The sequence below is a fragment of the Haliotis rubra genome, unplaced genomic scaffold (assembly GCF_003918875.1).
Source record: "Haliotis rubra isolate DU_JTF1 unplaced genomic scaffold, ASM391887v1 Scf1009, whole genome shotgun sequence".
Classification (NCBI taxonomy): domain Eukaryota; kingdom Metazoa; phylum Mollusca; class Gastropoda; order Lepetellida; family Haliotidae; genus Haliotis; species Haliotis rubra.
In genome coordinates this window covers 97,115-119,947 of record NW_025764903.1, presented here as the reverse complement: position 1 = coordinate 119,947, position 22,833 = coordinate 97,115, and the positions used below count along the sequence as shown (strand labels likewise).

Genomic DNA, 22,833 nt, shown 5'->3' with positions numbered 1-22,833 from the left:
CACACTAAAGTCATGTCACTACTACACATTACACCCATGTCAACACCACACACCAAAGCCATGTCAACACTACACAGTAAAGACATGTCATCACATGTCTTTGAAAGCCATGTCAGTACTACGCTATACCCGTGTCAACACCGCACACTGAAGCCTTGCAAATACCACACACTAAAGCCATGCAAATACTACACACTACACCCATGTCAATACTACACACTACACCCATGTCAATACTACACACTACACCTATTTCAATACTACACAGTACACCCATGTCAATACTACACACTACACCCATGTCAATACTACACACTACACCTATTTCAATACTACACAGTACACCCATGGCAATACTACACACTAAAATCATGTCAGTAGCACACACTAATGCCATGCAAATACTACACACTACACCCATGTTAACACCACACACTAAAGCCATATTAACACTACACACTAAAGCCAACAAGTGTCATACACATTAACAATAAGAGCCATACACAACCTCATTGAGAGCCATGCACAATCACAACAGCTGCCATACACAATCACATTGAGTGTCATACACAATCACAGTAAGTGCCATACACAATCACAGTAAATGCCATACACAATCACATTGAGTGTGGCATTTCAATCACATTGAGTGTCATACACAATCACAGTAAGTGCCATACACAATCACAGTAAGTGCCATACACACTCACAACAGCTGCCATACACAACCTCGTTGAGTGCCATGCACATTAACAATGGGTGCCATACACAACCTCGTTGAGTGCCATGCACATTAACAATGAGAGCCATGCACAACCTCGTTGAGTGCCATGCACATTAACAATGAGAGCCATACACAACCTCGTTGAGTGCCATGCACATTAACAATGAGAGCCATACACAACCTCGTTGAGTGCCATGCACATTAACAATGAGAGCCATACACAACCTCGTTGAGTGCCATGCACATTAACAATGAGAGCCATACACAACCTCGTTGAGTGCCATGCGCATTAACAATGAGAGCCATACACAACCTCGTTGAGTGCCATGCACATTAACAATGAGTGCCATACACAATCAAACGAGCTCCATACACAATCAAAATGAGTGCCCTACAAAATCCCAATCACAATGAATTGCATACACAATCACGAGAGCCATACACAACGAAAGCGAGTGCCATACACAATGACAAAGGGTGCCATACACAACCAAAGCGAGTGCCATACACAATGACAACGGGTGCCATACACAACCAAAGCGAGTGCCATACACAACTACAAAGACTGTGCTATACACAATCACAACGAGTGCCATACACAATCTCAATGTACACATAATCACGATGAGTACCACACACAATCAGACTTATGTTTACTCCTCACCGGTCAAGGCGAATGAAGTCGTGACAGTACATGATTCGTAGATGGTGTACATTTAGGAGTTTAATATATATTACTATTAAGCCCGGCAACATATATTTTCATGAAAGTCACTCCGAAAGTGAACATTGACTGAAAGAACAATACGTGTAGTTATTTAGTGATACGTGTTAAAACTAAAGTATGTAATCTGCGGCGTTGCCGTTCTGGGCGTATGACACCAGTAAACATGGCATATGGTGGAAAATCCCAAAGAATCCCTGACGTTTGTTTAACCTTGACACTTGCATAAAAGAATACATGAAAGAAACTTTCACAAACACTAGGGGTTACATACCAGTCGTAGATCTTGCTTGCCGTAGAGAACCAGAGATAGGTTTTCATCAGCCATTGTGAAATATTGAGGTCAGTGTCAAAGGTCTCTGCATGTTTAGCACGTTTCAGTAGATCCACTCGTAGTACACTCGTAGATCCACTCGTAGTACACTGATGGTGGTACGCATGCTGGATTACACTTGGAACATTCTTGATTGAATTCTAGTCACGTGTCCATGGAAATACGTTTTCATCTGATGTCCACAGAACAGCGCAGGTCGGTGGTTCATTTCCAAGGTAGAGTAGTGTGTCGTCAGATCCTTCGCGAACCCAAGGCTAAAATGACTGACACAAAAAAACACAACATTGACAACAATATGATACACTGTGTTGTCAACTAACAAGATGAAGCATTTGCTATACAGAACCATATACTAGTATATCGCCATTAGTATCTACACAACGAGATGCAAAGTGATCACAGTACACATTATTTACTAAAGAAATTGTTTTTATACATGTAAAAGTCAGCAACATTCACTACAAAACTATTCGTCAACAAATCTTGATATAATAGCTGGTATTGAATAATTGGCATGCTTTGGAATGATTTGTTTAGTTTGGTTGTTGTTTAAAGCTGCACCCAGCAATATTCCAGCTATATGGCGGCGGTTTGTAAACAATCGCGTCTGGACTGGATAATCCAGTGATCAACAGCATGCGCATCGGTCTACACTACTGGGATACGATAACATATGTCAACGAAGTCAGCGAGCCTTACCTCCCGATCCCCTTAGTAGCCTCTTACGACAAGCATGGGTTACTGAAGACCAATTCTATCCCGGATCTTCACGGGTCATGCTATGGAATGAAGTAGGAAGTGATAGTTGCTAGCAAAATTTTGATAAATAATTTAGTCTATTGCACACGCGCACACTCACTCACTCACTCACTCATTACTCGCAGACATCCGACCTTCGGGTATTCGAACCAAGTCACCATGTGTGGGTATGCTCAATATTGATATTCTATTTTCAATAACGCAACCTTTTACACAAGGCATTTTACAACTGTACTACATGTGGTGTAATGTCAAAAAGGGATTGGTGGGGGCCAAGTTTGCTGATATGCCGTTGTCTGACAGTCGGGGAGCTAGGTAATTACGAAACTGTAGAAACTCTTTAAAGAAATATGAAAATGTATTAAACGTGTTTAAGTGTACATTAAGCTTGAACATAGATGAAAGATGAACATATGCATTGTTATCATCATCAGCGTTGGTTTGAGCGCTGTCCTGTTGAAACAGCTCCCTCTGGCGGTTAAAAATGGGAGGGGTGAGTTCTCATGATTTGGTCGATGTACCGATTTGCTGTAAGATTACGCTGACCATCCACTAGCTGTGATCTACCCGTTTAGGACATTTCTCCCAACACCATGACCAATCGGTCCACCTGGCGCAAATCGTTCGTGTCAACGTCGATAGACACGTTGTCTCCCACTCCGTCGTTGCAGGAGGAAACGCGATTCATCGCTAAACCAAACACGCCGCCAGTTCCCCATCTTCCATGCCTGTACCATGTTGCACCGTTGGACATCGTTGTCGGTGTAGTCAGGACAGGTCCAACTTCTGATCGATATCCTCGAATTCCCACTTCTCTCAGGCGATTTCTAATGGTTTGGTCGGAAATTCTTCGAAGACCAGGCACCTGTCCTACAGTGTCCGTTGCTGTGGCACATCTGTGAGACACCCGGATGAATCGGTCCTAAGCAGGACTGTCACTCTTGGTCGTCTACTTCTGCCGACGATCTTGGGTTGAATTAAAGAGGGTGTATCGATGCCATAATCGATATATGGTGTTGTGGTGGACGTTGAAGTGTATGTTGGTCAGTAGCATTCAATCTTGGCATTTGTTGTCTCCTTCTAAAAATGGCTTAAACGTTTATTGTTTTAAGAGTGTATAATCGATGTCTCTACTGATATTTCCGACACATTGGATGGAAACCATTCATGTATCGTTTTTACTTTTATGACAAACGTTTACAAACACATTTGGGATGCATTTGCGCGCTATACACAACCACGACATGAGTAACGGGATTGAAACATAGGAATTGTCTTAATGACGTTTGCTGTCAAAATATATCGAAATGAACTGCTGAAAACGCCTGTGCGTTTCTTTTTTTGAAGAGTGTATTTTTAGGAGTGTATCCTGCACTTTGTGACTGATCTATCAGCTGCATTACTCATTTTACTCTATGCAGATGACACTACATGGTTTCAAACAAATCCTTTTTGACATGCAATAAAATTTTAATAATTATGAAAGGTAGTGTAACTGGAAAGTAAATGTCTCATATACAATGTCTATATTATTTAGAGGAAGTAGGAAAGATGAAAGCTTTCCTTTACGAAAACATGAAAAAATAGTTAGGAATTTGCAAACAGAATTAAAATGGTATTGCCTAGTATTATTAATGAGGACCAAAAGGGTTTTGTCACGGGAAGATATATTGGCGTGGAAACTAGACTTATATATGACCTAATGGAATACACCGAAACTTGCCAGATACCTGGCCTACTTCTTATTGATTTTTAAATAGCCTTCGATTCCATAGATAGACACTACCTCAGCAAGGTATTGAAAATTTTAAATTTGGACCCAGTATCTCACATCGGATAGAAACGGATAGAGAGTCTTGGTAAATGGATTTCCGTTAACTCATTTTAAAATAGGCTGGGGATGCCGCCAGGGGGACCCGTTAGCGTCGTACATCTCTCTGTTGTGTGTAGAAATCCTGGGTATCATGAAACAAAACAACAAAAATATAAAGGGGATCAAACTGGGAAATATAGCATATCTTCCATCACAGGTGGCAGATGATACAACTCTACATTAGACGGATCAGAGAAAAGAGTCTATGCAGTTTTGAATACTTTAGAACTATTTGTCCATTTTTCAGGACTGAAAGTCAACGTAGATAAAACTAAACTAATATGGATAGGCTCCAAAAAGAGATCCCGATAAAGATGTGTAAAGAATGGAATTTTGACTGGTCACAAACAGACTTCACGCTTTTGGAAATACATTTTGATACTGATCTTGGTAATATTGTTGAAATAAACTACAACGAAAATCTATCTCAGATTGAAAGGCAAATGAACATTTGTCACCTCGTACCTTAAACCCGTACGGAAGAAATACTGTTCTTAAATCACTTCTATTACATAGCTTAACCACCTATTCTCATCTCTACCAAATCCAAAAAATGTGTCTTTGAAAGACTTAAAGGTCACATAAACCCTAGGGGGTACAAATACATAAATCACTAACTGGCATCGTTATAAATGAAACCCCGTCATTAAAACTACTCATTTCGACCTTTAATTGACTTAAATCGACCTTTTTGACAACAGTGCACAGAACGAAATTTCAACCAATCAGAGCGGCGCGACTCTGTGACGTCATATGAGGACTAGCTTTGTGGGCCGATGCAGAATTCATTTACATTTTAGGGGGTAAATTATCTTGTTTACAGGCTTGTATAAACCTGAAATCGTGACAATTGTTGTGGAAAATGAAAGCTATATGTTCTCACAATCTACTGGCATTTAATTTTGTCTCCTGCTTTGCCTAGTTTCCGAGTTACAACTTGTTTTCATAGACGCTTCTGTCACAATTGATTGGTGTCGTTAGGCCCTATTTGTATAATGACTGATCCAAATTGATCCCATTTCTGTGTTTTTTTACCTCGATATTTAATCATGTCATGTAAAAATCTGTTTGTATTCTCAAAACAGTGTCGGCCCATAAGTTTTCACATGCAATACAGCAATTAATACTCCCTTGTTGTAACCCGTGTTAGGTGGTATAAACCTACACATGTTATTTGTCATCATTCACTTGATGGTCAGTTAATGAATTTATAACAGGTATAATTAGTGGTAACACACTTAGATTACCCGACAAAGGTTCCCATTTGGCATTTCTTGTGTCTGGAGTAAATATTCAACATTATAAACATCGATCAAAGGATTAACCGATAACACGCTGATTGATTAATTACTTTTATCTTACACAGCGGATTTGTCAAAAGGTAGTGTTTATGTATGTAGATTTACTAATCTATACTGAATACACTCTGCCGTGTCGGTGTCTGCGTAAAACAACGTCCTTCTTTCAAAGGATTAACCGGCAATACATTGATTGATTGCCCATTATTGGCTAACTAAATTACTGTTTTAAAGAAAGGCGGACATTATGCAATTAGTTGCCAGGTGTGCTATCTTGGGTGACCAATGAGACTATACACCAATACCTGAAAAGATTTATCACTTTTTCGTATATTAAACTGTTAAAAGACACATCATTTGGAACAGTTTTGTGGATATTGATGGATACATTCCTCAAACAAGGTAATGGCCTGATATTGTTCCTATAACTTTAATCTGTTTTAATTTTAATATTTGCATTTTGTTTTTATTCATTTGTCGTAGCATTCAACAGAATCATTGTTTTCGCCGTGAAGTGTAATGAGACAGACAACATACACTAGGGTGTGTGTGCGAATTATGATTCACATTGGCAAACTATAAAATGTCTAGATATTACAGTTCTGTTATAAATTCACTATAAGTATCAGCAGATCGTCAGCTTTTTATTTAGTTTCAAAATGCATAAAAGTATGATAATAAACTAATTAGGATTATAAGACCAAATATAAAGACGCACATTGACTAGTATCTACATACTGGTGAGTGGACATTAACCATGTGAATGTAGCAAGAAATTTATCGCGCAGTATTGTGACTTCGACCCCCACCTCGCTTCCGTGGAAGAAATCGTTATGTTATAAGTTGTGTCATGCAAAATCCTTTTGGTTATGATTCCAATACATATTTAACTACGAGTAGAAAGTAGTTTTGATTTTCTAACTTGATGAAAACAAACTATAATCTCATTAATTCTAACAGGCTTTACGATTTTAAAAAATGGCGGCGCCCTGTCGGGAACATCCGCCAGTCTGTGGATAAATGCTATTTAGGTTTGTTTTCACCGAGTTACAAAATCAAAACTACTTTCTATTGGTAGTAAAATATGTATTTTATTGATGGCCAATAGGATTTTGCATGACATAGCGTATAACATAACAATTTCTCTCCTGGCAGCGAGGTGGGTGTCAATATAATACTACTTACAATATTATTGTTACTTCGACCACAACCTCACTTCCGAGGAAGAAATCGTTATGTTACAAGTTGTGTTATGGAAAATCTTTATGGTCATCAATCATATACATATTTTACTATAACTAGTAAGTAGTTTTGATTCTTTAACTTCCGTGAAGCGATCTGAACACAAGTAAGATATCGTTTCAGGCTTCCACAACGCTCGCTTCGCACTCACAAACATAACCCATTTAGCACGAACTGCGGGGTCCTGTGGAAATCTGTGCATGGTGACACCATCACCCGACCCATAGGAGCCATTGACGACAAAGCAACGATTCGGCATGTCGTCGTTCATGTTGAGAAATCATCAAAATGATGAGCGTGCTACACACTTTCTATACAACTAACTGAAAATCGTTCCTCATATGACGTCACTGCAGTGCTCTGGCGACAGAGTTACGTAACCTGTCTGTGGTTTCGTTGGCGGGCGAGAGGGAAGCAGGCGACTTTTTGGCCACTTTTAATCGCTCGGTATTAATTAACCACAAGTTTTTAAAGAATAAATTTGGTGTTCCGCATAAGACTAACCACAAATCTTTCATATGTAATGGTTAAAAGAGTAACAAAAAACAAAGTTTAGTGGTTCTTTAAAAAAAGTGTTTTAATTTTATATGGAAAAGGAAACCTGATAAGATTAAGGAAAATGTAATGATGTTAAACCCTGAGCATGGCGATAAAAACTCCAAACATTAGAAAAAATATCTTCACAAAAACTAAGATGGATAAACAGAATAAGCGTCCATGACCTCAAATCAACGTTTCTCTTTACCAGTCAATTTAATATCAGGAATCAATTTTTACTAACGGATAATTACTATATACAAAACGCAATAATTCCCTCTTCAACTAATTCCTTTTGGAAAGTCATAATTTTAGAATTGTTGAACTTTATACCCATGAGTAAAAGAGAGATTGTAAATGAAGAAGAGATACAATGCCAATCCTTATGGAATAATGACAATATTAGAATTGATAGTCACCCCTTTCAAAAGGGGGGTGGTATAAAAAAGGTGTCGATTTTGTGAATGATTTGCTACATGAAGAAGGCAGCCTGTTTACATGTGAAGAATTTTCCAATATGTTTTCAATAAAAAACTAACTTTTTAACATATGAATCGGTGAAAAGTGCCATTATAACATATGCTCGAACACTGAATATGAAACAATTCTAAAAAGAAATTATCTGATCCAATTTATCCTTTTAATGTCTCAAAATTTGACCCCATAATTGGGAATAAAAAGCTATACGCCTCCCTCTTGAACACAAAATTTGTTCGCTTGCCAAACGTTTCAAAATAGGAAAGAGTTCTACAGAGTGATTTTACTGAAAATCACTAGACATTATTTTAACATTATTTTTTTTTAGTTTAACATTATTGCAAATACATGTTCGCGAAGTATAGACATGAAATGGTTGCAATATAGAAGCATTCACAATATCCTCCCAACAAGCCAACTACTTTATAAAATTGGAAACACATCTTCACCAATATGTCCATTTTGTGAAACAGAAACAGAATGTTATGGGAATGTGAATCTGTCTTTAAATTATGGAAAGAAATAGAATCATGGTTGAACTCAGTATAGTTACAACTGGAACTTTCAAATAAAATCGTTATATTGGGAATGAAAGGAAAGAACAATAATCCTATTAATGAAATAATTTCAGTAGTCAAACACTATATCTATAGATGCAGCATAAATGGTTTCCGACCAAAGTTAGAATATTTAAAAAATGAAATTGTCTGTCACTATGATATGTGAAGATATATTTACCTATCAACGGGAACCGATCAAATTTTTTTTCAATATTGGTCAACTTTACATCTAATACTTGGAAAATAATCCTGCCAATTGTACATTTTTATACATGTGTACATATACCACTGTATTATTAGGAAACGTTTCTTTACATGTTTGCCTGTACTATGAAATATGGAAAAAAAAGGAAAAAAAGTTATTGATGTTGTTTGTACATTATGCTGATAGCTTTCTGTCATTGAGGCGTGAATGCTTCTGTTTGTATGTTGATAGCTTTCAGTCAATCAGACGTGAATGCTTCTGTTTGTATGTTGATAGCTTTCAGTCATTGCGGCGTGAATGTTTCTGTTTGTATGTTGATAGCTTTCTGTCATTCAGGCGTGAATGCTTCTGTTTGTATGTTGATAAGCTTTCATTTAATCAGGCGTGAATGCTTCTGTTTGTATGTTCACAGGTTTCAGTCAATCAGACGTGAATGCTTCTGTTTGTATGTTGATAGCTTTCAGTCAATCAGACGTGAATGCTTCTGTTTGTATGTTGATAGCTTTCAGTCAATCAGACGTGAATGCTTCTGTTTGTATGTTGATAGCTTTCAGTCAATCAGGCGTGAATGCTTCTGTTTGTATGTTGATAGCTTTCAGTCATTCAGGCGTGAATGCTTCTGTTTGTATGTTGATAGCTTTCAGTCATTCAGACGTGAATGCTTCTGTTTGTATGTTGATAGCTTTCAGTCATTCAGGCGTGAATGCTTCTGTTTGTATGTTGATAGCTTTCAGTCATTCAGGCGTGAATGCTTCTGTTTGTATGTTGATAGCTTTCAGTCATTCAGGCGTGAATGCTTCTGTTTGTATGTTGATAGCTTTCTGTCATTCAGGCGTGAATGCTTCTGGTTTGTAGGTTGATATCTTTCAGTCATTCAGGCGTGAATGCTTCTCTTTGTATGTTGACAGCTTTCTGTCATTGAGGCGTGAATGCTTCTGTTTGTATGTTGATAGCTTTCAGTCAATCAGGCGTGAATGCTTCTGTTTGTATGTTGATAGCTTTCAGTTATTCAGGCGTGAATGCTTCTGGTTGTATGCCGATGGCTTTCAGTCATTCAGGCGCGAATGCTTCTGTTTGTATGGTGACAGGTTTCAGTCAATCAGACGTGAATGCTTCTGTTTGTATGTTGACAGGTATCAGTCATTCAGACCTGGATGCTTCTGTTTGTATGTTGATAGCTTTCAGTCAATCAGACGTGAATGCTTCTGTTTGTATGTTGATAGCTTTCAGTAATTCATGCGTGAATGCTTCTGGTTTTATGTTGACAGGTTTCAGTCATTCAGGCGTAAATGCTTCTGATTGTATGTTGACAGCTTTCTGTCATTCAGGCGTGAATGCTTCTGTTTGTATGTTGATATCTTTCTGTCATTGAGGCGTGAATGCTTCTGGTTGTATGTTGACAGCTTTCTGTCATTGAGGCGTAAATGCTTCTGTTTGTATGTTGACAGGTTTCAGTCATTGCGGCGTGAATGTTTCTGTTTGTATGTTGATAGCTTTCTGTCATTCAGGCGTGAATGCTTCTGTTTGTATGTTGATAAGCTTTCATTTAATCAGGCGTGAATGCTTCTGTTTGTATGTTCACAGGTTTCAGTCATTCAGACGTGAATGCTTCTGTTTGTATGTTGATAGCTTTCTGTCATTCAGACGTGAATGCTTCTGTGTGTATGTTGATAAGCTTTCATTTAATCAGACGTGAATGCTTCTGGTTGTATGTTGATACCTTTCATTCAATCAGGCGTGAATGCTTCTGTTTGTATGTTGATACCTTTCAGTCATTCAGGCGTGAATGCTTCTGGTTGTAGTCTGACGACAATATAAGATTAAGGATTGCTGGTTGTTGTTGAACAACAGAAAATATATTTGAGATGTGAAAGTTACTGGTTACATTTTGACGACAGACATTATTCGAGAAGTGATTTTCGAAAAATGAATTGTTTGTCACATAATGTCACAATACAGAATCCAGTAACAACCTGAAACATAGACAACTAGATAGAATGAAGAATCACATCAGCGTCATAATATCAGACCGCTCAGTCACGCCAGAAAGTGCCGACCAAGGAGGCAGTTCACATTGTGCCACATACTCGCACAGCTCTTCATCTCGCCGTATACCATCGGAGAGACTTCATAATTCTTCTATCTTTTTACTGTGAAAAACCCAGAAGCAACATTAATCATCTGATCCTCACGAACCGTTTCATTTTCTGTCCTACGTGATGTATTCTTGTCCTCACCATACATTCATTTCAGTACGTCAGTACCGTTGTAAAAGAAACTTCAATACTTCTACTTCGTCAAGTTGCATGAAGGTTACATATAAATTCTTTAGTATGTCGATGTACAATGTGGAACAAATGTTTTTCATGCGACAAGGAGAAATCACGAGATTATCATATATTTATATTGTGAAATGTCAAGACGCTTGATAACGTGCTCTGAAAGTATTGTGTTTAGACCGAGCGATGTGTTCCTTCATGGGCCTATTATCAAGAAAATATATAAACAAGACTAATTACTAATATTTTCTGATCCTTTCGGTGCTGTTATGGTTTTAACTGTATATTTTATAACTCAGGTCTGCCTGTCAGTTTATATGTTTCGTCTGTTGCATTGTGGATGTCGCGCAATACCTGGCAGGTTTTCTTGAGAACATACTTATCGTCCATCTGACGTGAAGGATACTGCTATTGCTCTCAACAGGGACAAGGGTATGTGCAGCTACAGTTTTATATCGGTTGTGACTGTTTTACTTGTGAAGGTACATTTTATACTCTTATACTCGCGCCAGAATAGATACTGGTTAAGAAAACAATATTTTCTAAAATTATGGGAAATCAAAATTACAGCCTCTGGTGACCTGCTGTATGTGTTCACAGGGAATGTGTGAAACCATGGATTTCACGTAATCCCTAAAAGATATAAGCTTAGCTTGTTTTCAGTATGGTTGTCTGGTAACAAGCTGGATTTAAGCTTAACATATGCTATATTTGGGATGACACTTTCTTAGTAAAGTACCAATTCTAGTACTTTTTGAGTTGAGCCCCATCCGGGATTCGAATGGCATTGTGTAATCATGGATTTAAGCTGGTAATGTTTTCAATATGGGTGTCTGGTGATCTACAGGGTATATACTGGTAGTGTTTTCAATATGGTTGTCTGGGAACAAGCTGGATTTAAGCTTAACATATGCTATATTTGGGATGACACTTTCTTAGTAAAGTACCAATTCTAGTACTTTTTGAGTTGAGCCCCATCCGGGATTCGAATGGCATTGTGTAATCATGGATTTAAGCTGGTAGTGTTTTCAATATGGGTGTCTGGTGATCTACAGGGTATATACTGGTAGTGTTTTCAATATGGTTGTCTGTGTCTGGAAACAAGCTGGGTTTTCAATATGGGTGTCTAGTGATCTACGGGATATAACCTACTAGTGCTTTCAGTATGGCTGTGTGGTAACAAGCTGGATTTAAGCTGATGGTGTTTTCAATATGACTGTCTGGTGATCTACGGGACATAAGCTGGTAGTGTTTTCAGTATGGTTGTGTCTGGTGATCCACGGGATAATGGCTGGTAGTGTTTTCAGTGCGGTTGTCTAGTTATCCACGTGATAAAGGCTGGTAGTGTTTTCAATATGGCTGTCTAGTGATCCACGGGATAATGGCTGGTAGTGTTTTCAGTGCTGTTGTCTAGTTATCCACGTGATATAGGCTGGTAGTGTTTTCAATATGGCTGTCTAGTGATCCACGGGATATAGGCAGGTAGTGTTTTCAATATGGCTGTGTAGTGATCCACGTGATCCACGGTCTAGTGATCCACGGGATATAGGCTGGTAGTGTTTTCAATATGGCTGTCTAGTGATCCACGGGATATAGGCTGGTAGTGTTTTCAATATGGCTGTCTAGTGATCCACGGGATATAGGCTGGTAGTGTTTTCAGTGCGGTTGTCTAGTGATCCACGTGATATAGGCTGGCAGCCTCTGGTGACCTGCTGTATGTGTTCACAGGGAATGTGTGAAACCATGGATTTCACGTAATCCCTAAAAGATATAAGCTTAGCGTGTTTTCAATATGGTTGTCTGGGAACAAGCTGGATTTAAGCTTAACATATGCTATATTTGGGATGACACTTTCTTAGTAAAGTACCAATTCTAGTACTTTTTGAGTTGAGCCCCATCCGGGATTCGAATGGCATTGTGTAATCATGGATTTAAGCTGGTAGTGTTTTCAATATGGGTGTCTGGTGATCTACAGGGTATATACTGGTAGTGTTTTCAATATGGTTGTCTGTGTCTGGAAACAAGCTGGATTTAAGCTGGTAGTGTTTTCAATATGGGTGTCTAGTGATCTACGGGATATATACTGGTAGTGTTTTCAATATGGTTGTCTGGTAACAAGTTGGACTTAAGCTGGTAGTGTTTTCAATATGACTGTCTGGTGATCTACGGGACATAAGCCAGTAGTGTTTTCAATATGGTTGTCTGTGTCTGGAAACAAGCTGGATTTAAGCTGGTAGTGTTTTCAATATGGGTGTCTAGGGTGTCTAGTGATCTTCAATATGGTTGTCTGTGTCTGGAACCTGGATTTAAGCTAGTAGTGTTTTCAATATGGTTACGTCTATATGTCTTCAATATGAAACAAAGCTGGTAGTTTTTCAATATGCTGGTGATCTACAGTATATACTTTTAGTGTTTTCAATATGGGTGTCTGGTGATCTACGGGATATATACTGGTAGTGTTTTCAATATGGTTGTTTTTGTGTCTGGAAACAAGCTGGATTTAAGCTGGTAGTGTTTTCAATATATGGGTGTCTGGTGATCTACGGGATATAACCTACTAGTGCTTTCATGATGTAGTGGTCTACGGGCTGGATTTAAGCTGATGGTGTTTTCAATATATGACTGTCTGGTGATCTACGGGATATAAGCTGGTAGTGTTTTCAGTATGGTTGTGTCTGGTGATCCACGGGATAATGGCTGGTAGTGTTTTCAGTGCGGTTGTCTAGTTATCCACGTGATAAAGGCTGGTAGTGTTTTCAATATGGCTGTCTAGTGATCCACGGGATAATGGCTGGTAGTGTTTTCAATATGGCTGTCTAGTTATCCACGTGATATAGGCTGGTAGTGTTTTCAATATGGCTGTGTAGTGATCCACGGGATATAGGCAGGTAGTGTTTTCAGTGCTGTTGTCTAGTGATCCACGGGATATAGGCTGGTAGTGTTTTCAATATGGCTGTGTAGTGATCCACGGGATAATGGCTGGTTGTGTTTTCAATATGGCTGTCTAGTTATCCACGGGATATAGGCTGGTAGTGTTTTCAATATGGCTGTCTAGTGATCCACGGGATATAGGCTGGTAGTGTTTTCAGTGCGGTTGTCTAGTGATCCACGTGATATAGGCTGGTAGTGTTTTCAATATGGCTGTCTAGTGATCCACGGGATATAGGCTGGTAGTGTTTTCAGTGCGGTTGTCTAGTGACCCACGGGATATAGGCTGGTAGTGTTTTCAATATGGCTGTCTGGTGATCCACGTGATATAGGCAGGTAGTGTTTTCAATATGGCTGTCTAGTTATCCACGGGATATAGGCTGGTAGTGTTTTCAGTGCGGTTGTCTAGTGATCCACGTGATATAGGCAGGTAGTGTTTTCAATATGGCTGTCTAGTTATCCACGGGATATAGGCTGGTAGTGTTTTCAGTGCGGTTGTCTGGTGATCCACGGATAGTTTTATGTTAGTTTTTTTCAGTTTGGGTGTCTAGTGATGAATTAGATCAACGTTAGGGAGTTTTCCTGATGTTGTGACCAACTGACTATCTGGTGGGAATGTTTTCTGTCTGGATGTCATGATATTGAAAAGTAGTATTGCTTTTAGTGTCATGATACTAAACAGTACTACGGCTCTTAGTGTCATGATATTTACAAGTGGTATGCCGTTTAGTGTCATGATATTTACAAGTAGTGTGGTTTGTGGTGTCATATTTATAATTCAGATCGATGCTCATGCTGTTGATCACTGGATTGTCTGGTCCAGACTCGATTATTTACAGACCGCCGCCATATAGCTGGAATATTGCTGAGTGCGGCGTAAAACTAAACTCACTCACTCACTCACTCACTCATATTTATAATTAGTATGGCTTTTGGCGTCATGATATTTACAAGTACTTTGGCTTTTGGTGTCATTGCATGTACAAGTAGTATGGCTTGTGGTGTCATGATATGTTCAATCAATGTGGTTCTTGGTGACATGATATTTACAATTAGTGTTACTTTTAGTGTCATAATATTTACCAGTAATATGTGTTTCTGCTTCATGCAAATGGTATGCATTTTAAGTGGAGCACAGAGAATTACCACATGTGTTTTCTTTACAGGCCCTAGAACAATAGAAATGGTATGGTCTGAAGTGGCTTTTCTGCAGGTCATATTTACGGTTTTGATAGCCGCGATACACAGCGATAGTGACCTCTCTGGAACATGCTATGTACTAAGAGCATCAGAGGTTGGTGTGACAGTAAAGTACATGTTCAGGGCCTATACTGAGCGTCAGTGTGACGACCAGTGTCTTGACAAAGCTATCTGTCTAGCTACACTGCAGACAACTAAAAGACTGAACACCTACTGTCAAGTCTGGAACTATACTTTACCATTCCTCGCCACTACAGATACCCCCACTAACATAACGCCTGCGGCAAGAGAGAACGAACAGAAACTTGAAACCAGAAGAGGTAAACAGCCACACCGTACTTCATTTCAATCTTCAGGATGTGAATGCCCCCACATTATCCAAGACGAAATAATGAAATCACAAAGTGAAAGATTATTGTTTTATTATCAGAAGTCCTATCCTTTCGGACTATACCTCTGGTCTGGTCAGGGTTCGTTTCACCGTGTAGAAGATGTATCATGTGCAGCAATGTCGAACATGCACATTTACAATTGCAGGCTGTTTTATACAAAGACAGGTGGGGTTGTGAGAAGCAAATGTGTTGATGGCACACAGGACACAAGCATCCGGCGGCGTGCTGCAGGGAGGAACTCTTTGGATCTCAAATACGATGAACATTTGAATGCTGCACTTGTGCTTGACAGAACAGAAAATAGGCACATCCAAATAATAAAGTTTAACCAGTACCAGAAAGAGGAAACATTGCGTACATTTAAATCTATCCCGACTGCATTTTTCGAGCTGGATACCGTATCCCAGCATCTGTATTATAATGTAAATGGAAGGTTAGATTCTGTCTCATACAATTCACAGACCGCAAGGATTAAAACTTTGGGGGGTTTAAAGAGAATGTATTTCTCGCCTTCTTTTGATGAACATGAAAATTTGATTATTGGAGAACTCCGAGATGGTTATGATATTCTTGACGTTGAAACACTTAATCATAGCAGCATCACATTCAGGGATCGCACCCTGGATCGATACACGGAATTATGCTATTTCAGAGGCAACATATTTCTCTTTTACTTTAACAAAGTACACATTGTCACCCTAGACGGACAGCGGTCTGGAACCTTGACGTCTTCGTTTGGTAGCAAGAAATGCATAATTGCATAGAACAATACCACAAATTGTTGGTCGTTACTGGTGGACAGCAACTACGGAATAGGTCTTTAGCTTAATTGTTGCTCTGAAAACATGCCAGATGGTGTTTCTCTGGACGTTGAATCAAGGACAACGTCGCGCTGCAAGGTACATGACTGAGGCATATCTATAGCTCTCTAAGTAAGGATAAGACACATAGATGATCTACTCCTTTACTGACAATGAGGGGCGACGTCTCGGTGTAGATTCTGACACAGTTATCATCACTTGCTTCGGTGTCAGAATCTACATCGAAACGTCGCTCTTCATTGGCAAAATGGAAGTAGTTCATCTATATATCATAATCCTCACCCAGTACACCAACTTTTATGTGCCTCTTGAAGAAGTTGATAGCTCTCGTCTATCATTTTCCCCGAGGCGTGGCATGTCAAACTTGTTCCAGACCGATGACGAGAGGTATGTTTTCTGACTTCCGCCCTTCTAAAGAATACATTCAGCAGTATCTAAAAGTGAACACTGCTGACCATTTTTCTCGAATAGGTCATGCCTCCAACAAACTTCCAACAATTAACACAGCTGCTTAGTTGCGTTGCTTCGACCATTTCGACACACTTTTTCCTTGGTTCAAATCCAGATATTCATTCGCAAGATTACCAATGTCACAAAAACCTTTGTCTCTGAGTATATGGGTCCAGTTATAGGTCGTCAATGTCACTGCTTCGCATTCTGTTGGAAGTATATTGCTGTTTTACACAAGTAACTAGTAATGTCATTTAACGCTACAATCATAAGATGAACCAGCAACTAGATAGTCATATGGAGATCTCCGTGTCCTATGTATACAAAAACGCTTGTGATGTGAAGCGCTTGTCATACTTAAATAAACCTATTTCTAGAAGGTTCCCCTATCAATGTCAGTTGAAATTTACTTATTAAAATGTTATGGTTTACAATGTTCGATGCGTTATGATAATGTTTTTAACTTTCTGTTTTCTCCCATCGTTACAAACAGATATGATGTAAGCACATGCAAATTGAATTATTATAGAAAAGGTGATACAAATGATTCTGTTTACAAGAGAAAGTCCATCCGGTGTCAATGGTAAATTATTGGGAGTCATGGAAACCATTTGATAAAAGAATTATCAATATCATTATTTCTCCTTGGATTGAATCCATCGACCATTCTTTTTTGCAGATATGACTATCTAGTTGTTGGCTCATGACATGCCCAATAAACATGACAAATACTTCCATTCATTTCATTACAAAAGCTACATATATCATTATCTTCTAAATTCATTTTCATGAAAAAAATGTCTTAAAAGTTCCATGTAAATACTTGTAAGCAGAACCTGAGCGTTGTCAGCAAGATTAGTTGATTATTTCTAAGCAGCAATGTTGACATATCATTGTACTTTATCCATCGTGCTTTGACTCAGGACATATTTCAATAGCCATAGAATATCCCTGGGTGAAAACAACCAGACAGAAATGTTTGACCTTTCCTCGAACATTCTTATTGCAAGCCCTCAAAACAGTTTCCGGATCCAGCACGGAACATGAGTCACATTCTTGACATTCGATAGAAACGTCATTATTAATAACTTGTATTCTGGGAGTTCGGCAATGAGCATGATACATATTGTTACCTACTTTATTTTCTCAACTTAGCCCTCTCTTTATCAAAACTACTTTGAAGCATCCTCCATCGAGGTTGAATACATATGTAGAGACAGAGATCTAAGATGATGTCATTTAGAATGCGAAGTATGCTTGGACGGAAGGGCGGTTTTAGGAACAGTTATCAATTGTACGGCCACTGAGGGACATGAGTGAGTGAGTGAGTTGAGTTTTACGCCGCACTCAGCAATATTCCAGCTTTATGGCGGCGGTCTGTAAGTAATCGAGTGTGGACCAGACAATCCAGTGAACAACAGCACGAGCATCGATCTGCGCAATTGGGAACCGGTGACATGTGTCGACCAAGTCAGCGAGCTTGACCACACGATCCCGTTAGTCGTCTCTTACGACAAGCATGGGTTACTGAATATCAATATTCTAACCCGGACCTTGACGGGTAGAGCGGACATGCCAAGTACCTGGAGAGTCATGGTCGATGGTTCGAGCCGCGTCATACCAAAACATGTTGTACATCGTGTTACCCAGTTTGACACTCAGCATATAGGGAATCAAAAGGGACTAGCAGGCATTATACTTGAGTCCATGAGGGGTTAGTCTGGACTAGTACAAACTACTTTTACCCTTTAAAACCCAGTATTCTCTCTATGTTCATAGTTCTCATGTTAAACAGCAATGATTAAATACATAAACGCTTTGTATTTATCATTCCCTTTTAGAGAAACATTGCATTTTTCGTTGGAGACCAGTACCAACCTCCTAAAGCTACTGAAATGTCCCAACGCTCTATATTTGTATCATTTTTGTGCCTCTGAAATGTTTATTATGCGTGTTACATGTTGTTATGCAACAATGGCCTGTGTCAGCTACGCCAATAAAGAATAACGAAAACAATAGCGTTGTTGTCACTGGGCTCTTACGATGAGCAGTTAACTATACGGTGGTAGAGTCACCACTAACAACGCGGGTATTTCTTCTTGTTCGATATTTAACCTTTTAAATCTATTGAAACTTACTTGATTGGAATTTATTTGTTTATTAATAAGTCGGACTTCTTTGACTAATGTTGTAAATGTAAACACCAGGGCCTCACGTTTAACGTTTGTTATTATCCAGGAGTGGCAGATAGTGAGTGAAGTCGGTTAAATAGGGAGTGATTATCCAGGAGCGGCAAATAGTGAGTGAAGTCGGTTAAATAGGGATTGATTATCCAGGAGAGGCAGGTAGTGAGTGAAGTCGGTTAAATAGGGATTGATTATCCACTAGAGGCAGATAGTGAGTGAAGTCAGTTAAATAGGGATTGATTATCCAGGAGAGGCAGATAGTGAGCGAAGTCAGTTAAATAGGGATTGATTATCCACGAGTGGCAGAAAGTGAGTGGAGCCAGTTAAAAAGGGATTGTTTATGCAGGAGCGGCAGATAGTGAGTGAAGTCAGTTAAATAGGGATTGATTATCCACGAGTGGCAGAAAGTGAGTGAAGTCAGTTAAATAGGGACTGATTATCCAGGAGCGGCAGATAGTGAGTGAGGTCAGTTAAATAGGGATTGATTATCCAGGAGAGGCAGAAAGTGAGTGAAGTCAGTTAAATAGGGATTGATTATCCAGGAGCGGCAGGTAGTGAGCGAAGTCAGTTAAATAGGGATTGATTATCCACGAGTGGCAGATAGTGAGTGAAGTCAGTTAAATAGGGATTGATTATCCAGGAGAGGCAGATAGTGAGTGAAGTCGGTTGAATAGGGATTGATTATCCAGGAGAGGCAGATAGTGAGTGAAGTCAGTTAAATAGGGATTGATTATCCACGAGTGGCAGATAGTGAGTGAAGTCAGTGAAATAGGGATTGATTATCCACGATTGGCAGAAAGTGAGTGAAGTCAGTTAAATAGGGATTGATTATCCAGGAGAGGCAGATAGTGAGTGAAGTCAGTTAAATAGGGATTGATTATCCAGGAGCGGCAGAAAGTGAGTGAAGTCAGTTAAATAGGGATTGATTATCCAGGAGCGGCAGAAAGTGAGTGAAGTCAGTTAAATAGGGATTGATTATGGAGGAGCGGCAGAAAGTGAGTGAAGTCAGTTAAAGGGATTGATTATCCAGGAGCGGACGATAGTGAGAAGTCAGTTAAATAGGGATTGATTATCCAGGAACGGCAGATAGTGAGTGAAGTCAGTTAAATAGGCATTGATTATCCAGGAGAGGGATATAGTGAGTGGAGCCAGTTAAATAGGGATTGTTTATGCAGGAGCGGCAGATAGTGGGTGAAGTCAGTTGAATAGGGATTGATTATCCAGGAACGGCAGATAATGAGTGAAGTCAGTTAAATAGGGATTGATTATCCAGGAGAGGCAGATAGTGAGTGAAGTCAGTTAAATAGGGATTGATTATCCAGGAGTGGCAGGTAGTGAGTGAAGTCAGTTAAATAGGGATTGATTATCCAGGAGAGGCAGATAGTGAGTGAAGTCAGTTAAATAGGGATTGATTATCCAGGAGAGGCAGGTAGTGAGTGAAGTCGGTTAAATACGGATTGATTATCCAGGAGAGGCAGATAGTGAGTGAAGTCAGTGAAATAGGGATTGATTATCCAGGAGAGGGAGATAGTGAGTGAAGTCAGTTAAATAGGGATTGATTATCCAGGAACGGCAGATAGTGAGTGAAGTCAGTTAAATAGGGATTGATTATCCAGGAGAGGCAGATAGTGAGTGAAGTCAGTTAAATAGGGATTGATTATCCACGAGTGGCAGAAAGTGAGTGGAGCCAGTTAAAAAGGGATTGTTTATGCAGGAGCGGCAGATAGTGAGTGAAGTCAGTTAAATAGGGATTGATTATCCACGAGTGGCAGAAAGTGAGTGAAGTCAGTTAAATAGGGACTGATTATCCAGGAACGGCAGATAGTGAGTGAGGTCAGTTATATAGGGATTGATTATCCAGGAGAGGCAGAAAGTGAGTGAAGTCAGTTAAATAGGGATTGATTATCCAGGAGCGGCAGGTAGTGAGCGAAGTCAGTTAAATAGGGATTGATTATCCACGAGTGGCAGATAGTGAGTGAAGTCAGTTAAATAGGGATTGATTATCCGCGAGTGGCAGATAGTGAGTGAAGTCGGTTGAATAGGGATTGATTATCCAGGAGAGGCAGATAGTGAGTGAAGTCAGTTAAATAGGGATTGATTATCCACGAGTGGCAGATAGTGAGTGAAGTCAGTGAAATAGGGATTGATTATCCACGAGTGGCAGAAAGTGAGTGAAGTCAGTTAAATAGGGATTGATTATCCAGGAGAGGCAGATAGTGAGTGAAGTCAGTTAAATAGGGATTGATTATCCAGGAGCGGCAGAAAGTGAGTGAAGTCAGTTAAATAGGGATTGATTATCCAGGAGCGGCAGAAAGTGAGTGAAGTCAGTTAAATAGGGATTGATTATGGAGGAGCGGCAGAAAGTGAGTGAAGTCAGTTAAAAAGGGATTGATTATCCAGGAGCGGACGATAGTGAGTGAAGTCAGTTAAATAGGGATTGATTATCCAGGAACGGCAGATAGTGAGTGAAGTCAGTTAAATAGGCATTGATTATCCAGGAGAGGGATATAGTGAGTGGAGCCAGTTAAATAGGGATTGTTTATGCAGGAGCGGCAGATAGTGGGTGAAGTCAGTTGAATAGGGATTGATTATCCAGGAACGGCAGATAATGAGTGAAGTCAGTTAAATAGGGATTGATTATCCAGGAGAGGCAGATAGTGAGTGAAGTCAGTTAAATAGGGATTGATTATCCAGGAGTGGCAGGTAGTGAGTGAAGTCAGTTAAATAGGGATTGATTATCCAGGAGAGGCAGATAGTGAGTGAAGTCAGTTAAATAGGGATTGATTATCCAGGAGAGGCAGGTAGTGAGTGAAGTCGGTTAAATACGGATTGATTATCCAGGAGAGGCAGATAGTGAGTGAAGTCAGTGAAATAGGGATTGATTATCCAGGAGAGGCAGATAGTGAGTGAAGTCAGTTAAATAGGGATTGATTATCCAGGAACGGCAGATAGTGAGTGAAGTCAGTTAAATAAGGATTGATTACCCAGGAGAGGGAGATAGTGAGTGAAGTCAGTTAAATAGGGATTGATTATCCACGAGTGGCAGAAAGTGAGTGGAGCCAGTTAAAAAGGGATTGTTTATGCAGGAGCGGCAGATAGTGAGTGAAGTCAGTTAAATAGGGATTGATTATCCACGAGTGGCAGAAAGTGAGTGAAGTCAGTTAAATAGGGACTGATTATCCAGGAACGGCAGATAGTGAGTGAGGTCAGTTATATAGGGATTGATTATCCAGGAGAGGCAGAAAGTGAGTGAAGTCAGTTAAATAGGGATTGATTATCCAGGAGCGGCAGGTAGTGAGCGAAGTCAGTTAAATAGGGATTGATTATCCACGAGTGGCAGATAGTGAGTGAAGTCAGTTAAATAGGGATTGATTATCCGCGAGTGGCAGATAGTGAGTGAAGTCGGTTGAATAGGGATTGATTATCCAGGAGAGGCAGATAGTGAGTGAAGTCAGTTAAATAGGGATTGATTATCCACGAGTGGCAGATAGTGAGTGAAGTCAGTTCAATAGGGATTGATTATCCACGAGTGGCAGAAAGTGAGTGAAGTCAGTTAAATAGGGATTGATTATCCAGGAGAGGCAGATAGTGAGTGAAGTCAGTTAAATAGGGATTGATTATCCAGGAGCGGCAGAAAGTGAGTGAAGTCAGTTAAATAGGGATTGATTATCCAGGAGCGGCAGAAAGTGAGTGAAGTCATAAATAGGTTGGGATTGATTATGGAGGAGTCGCAGAAAGTGAGTGAAGTCAGTTAAAAAGGGATTGATTATCCAGGACCGGACGATAGTGAGTGAAGTCAGTTAAATAGGGATTGATTATCCAGGAACGGCAGATAGTGACTGAA

General features: G+C 39.6%; 1 protein-coding gene across 4 annotated transcripts in view; it reads right to left on the bottom strand.

The window, feature by feature from the left end:
• Positions 1-1,825, bottom strand: part of LOC124268264 (sorbitol dehydrogenase-like) — a 39,956-nt gene extending 38,131 nt beyond the window's left edge. For all 4 annotated transcript variants that reach the window (XM_046703300.1, XM_046703301.1, XM_046703302.1 and 1 more), the window contains exon 1: positions 1,723-1,825. In XM_046703300.1, coding sequence (XP_046559256.1) covers positions 1,723-1,776 — 54 coding nt within the window. In that variant the 5' untranslated portion in view covers positions 1,777-1,825. The remainder of the gene's footprint in view (positions 1-1,722) is intronic.
• Between the last annotated feature and the right edge of the window lie 21,008 nt (positions 1,826-22,833).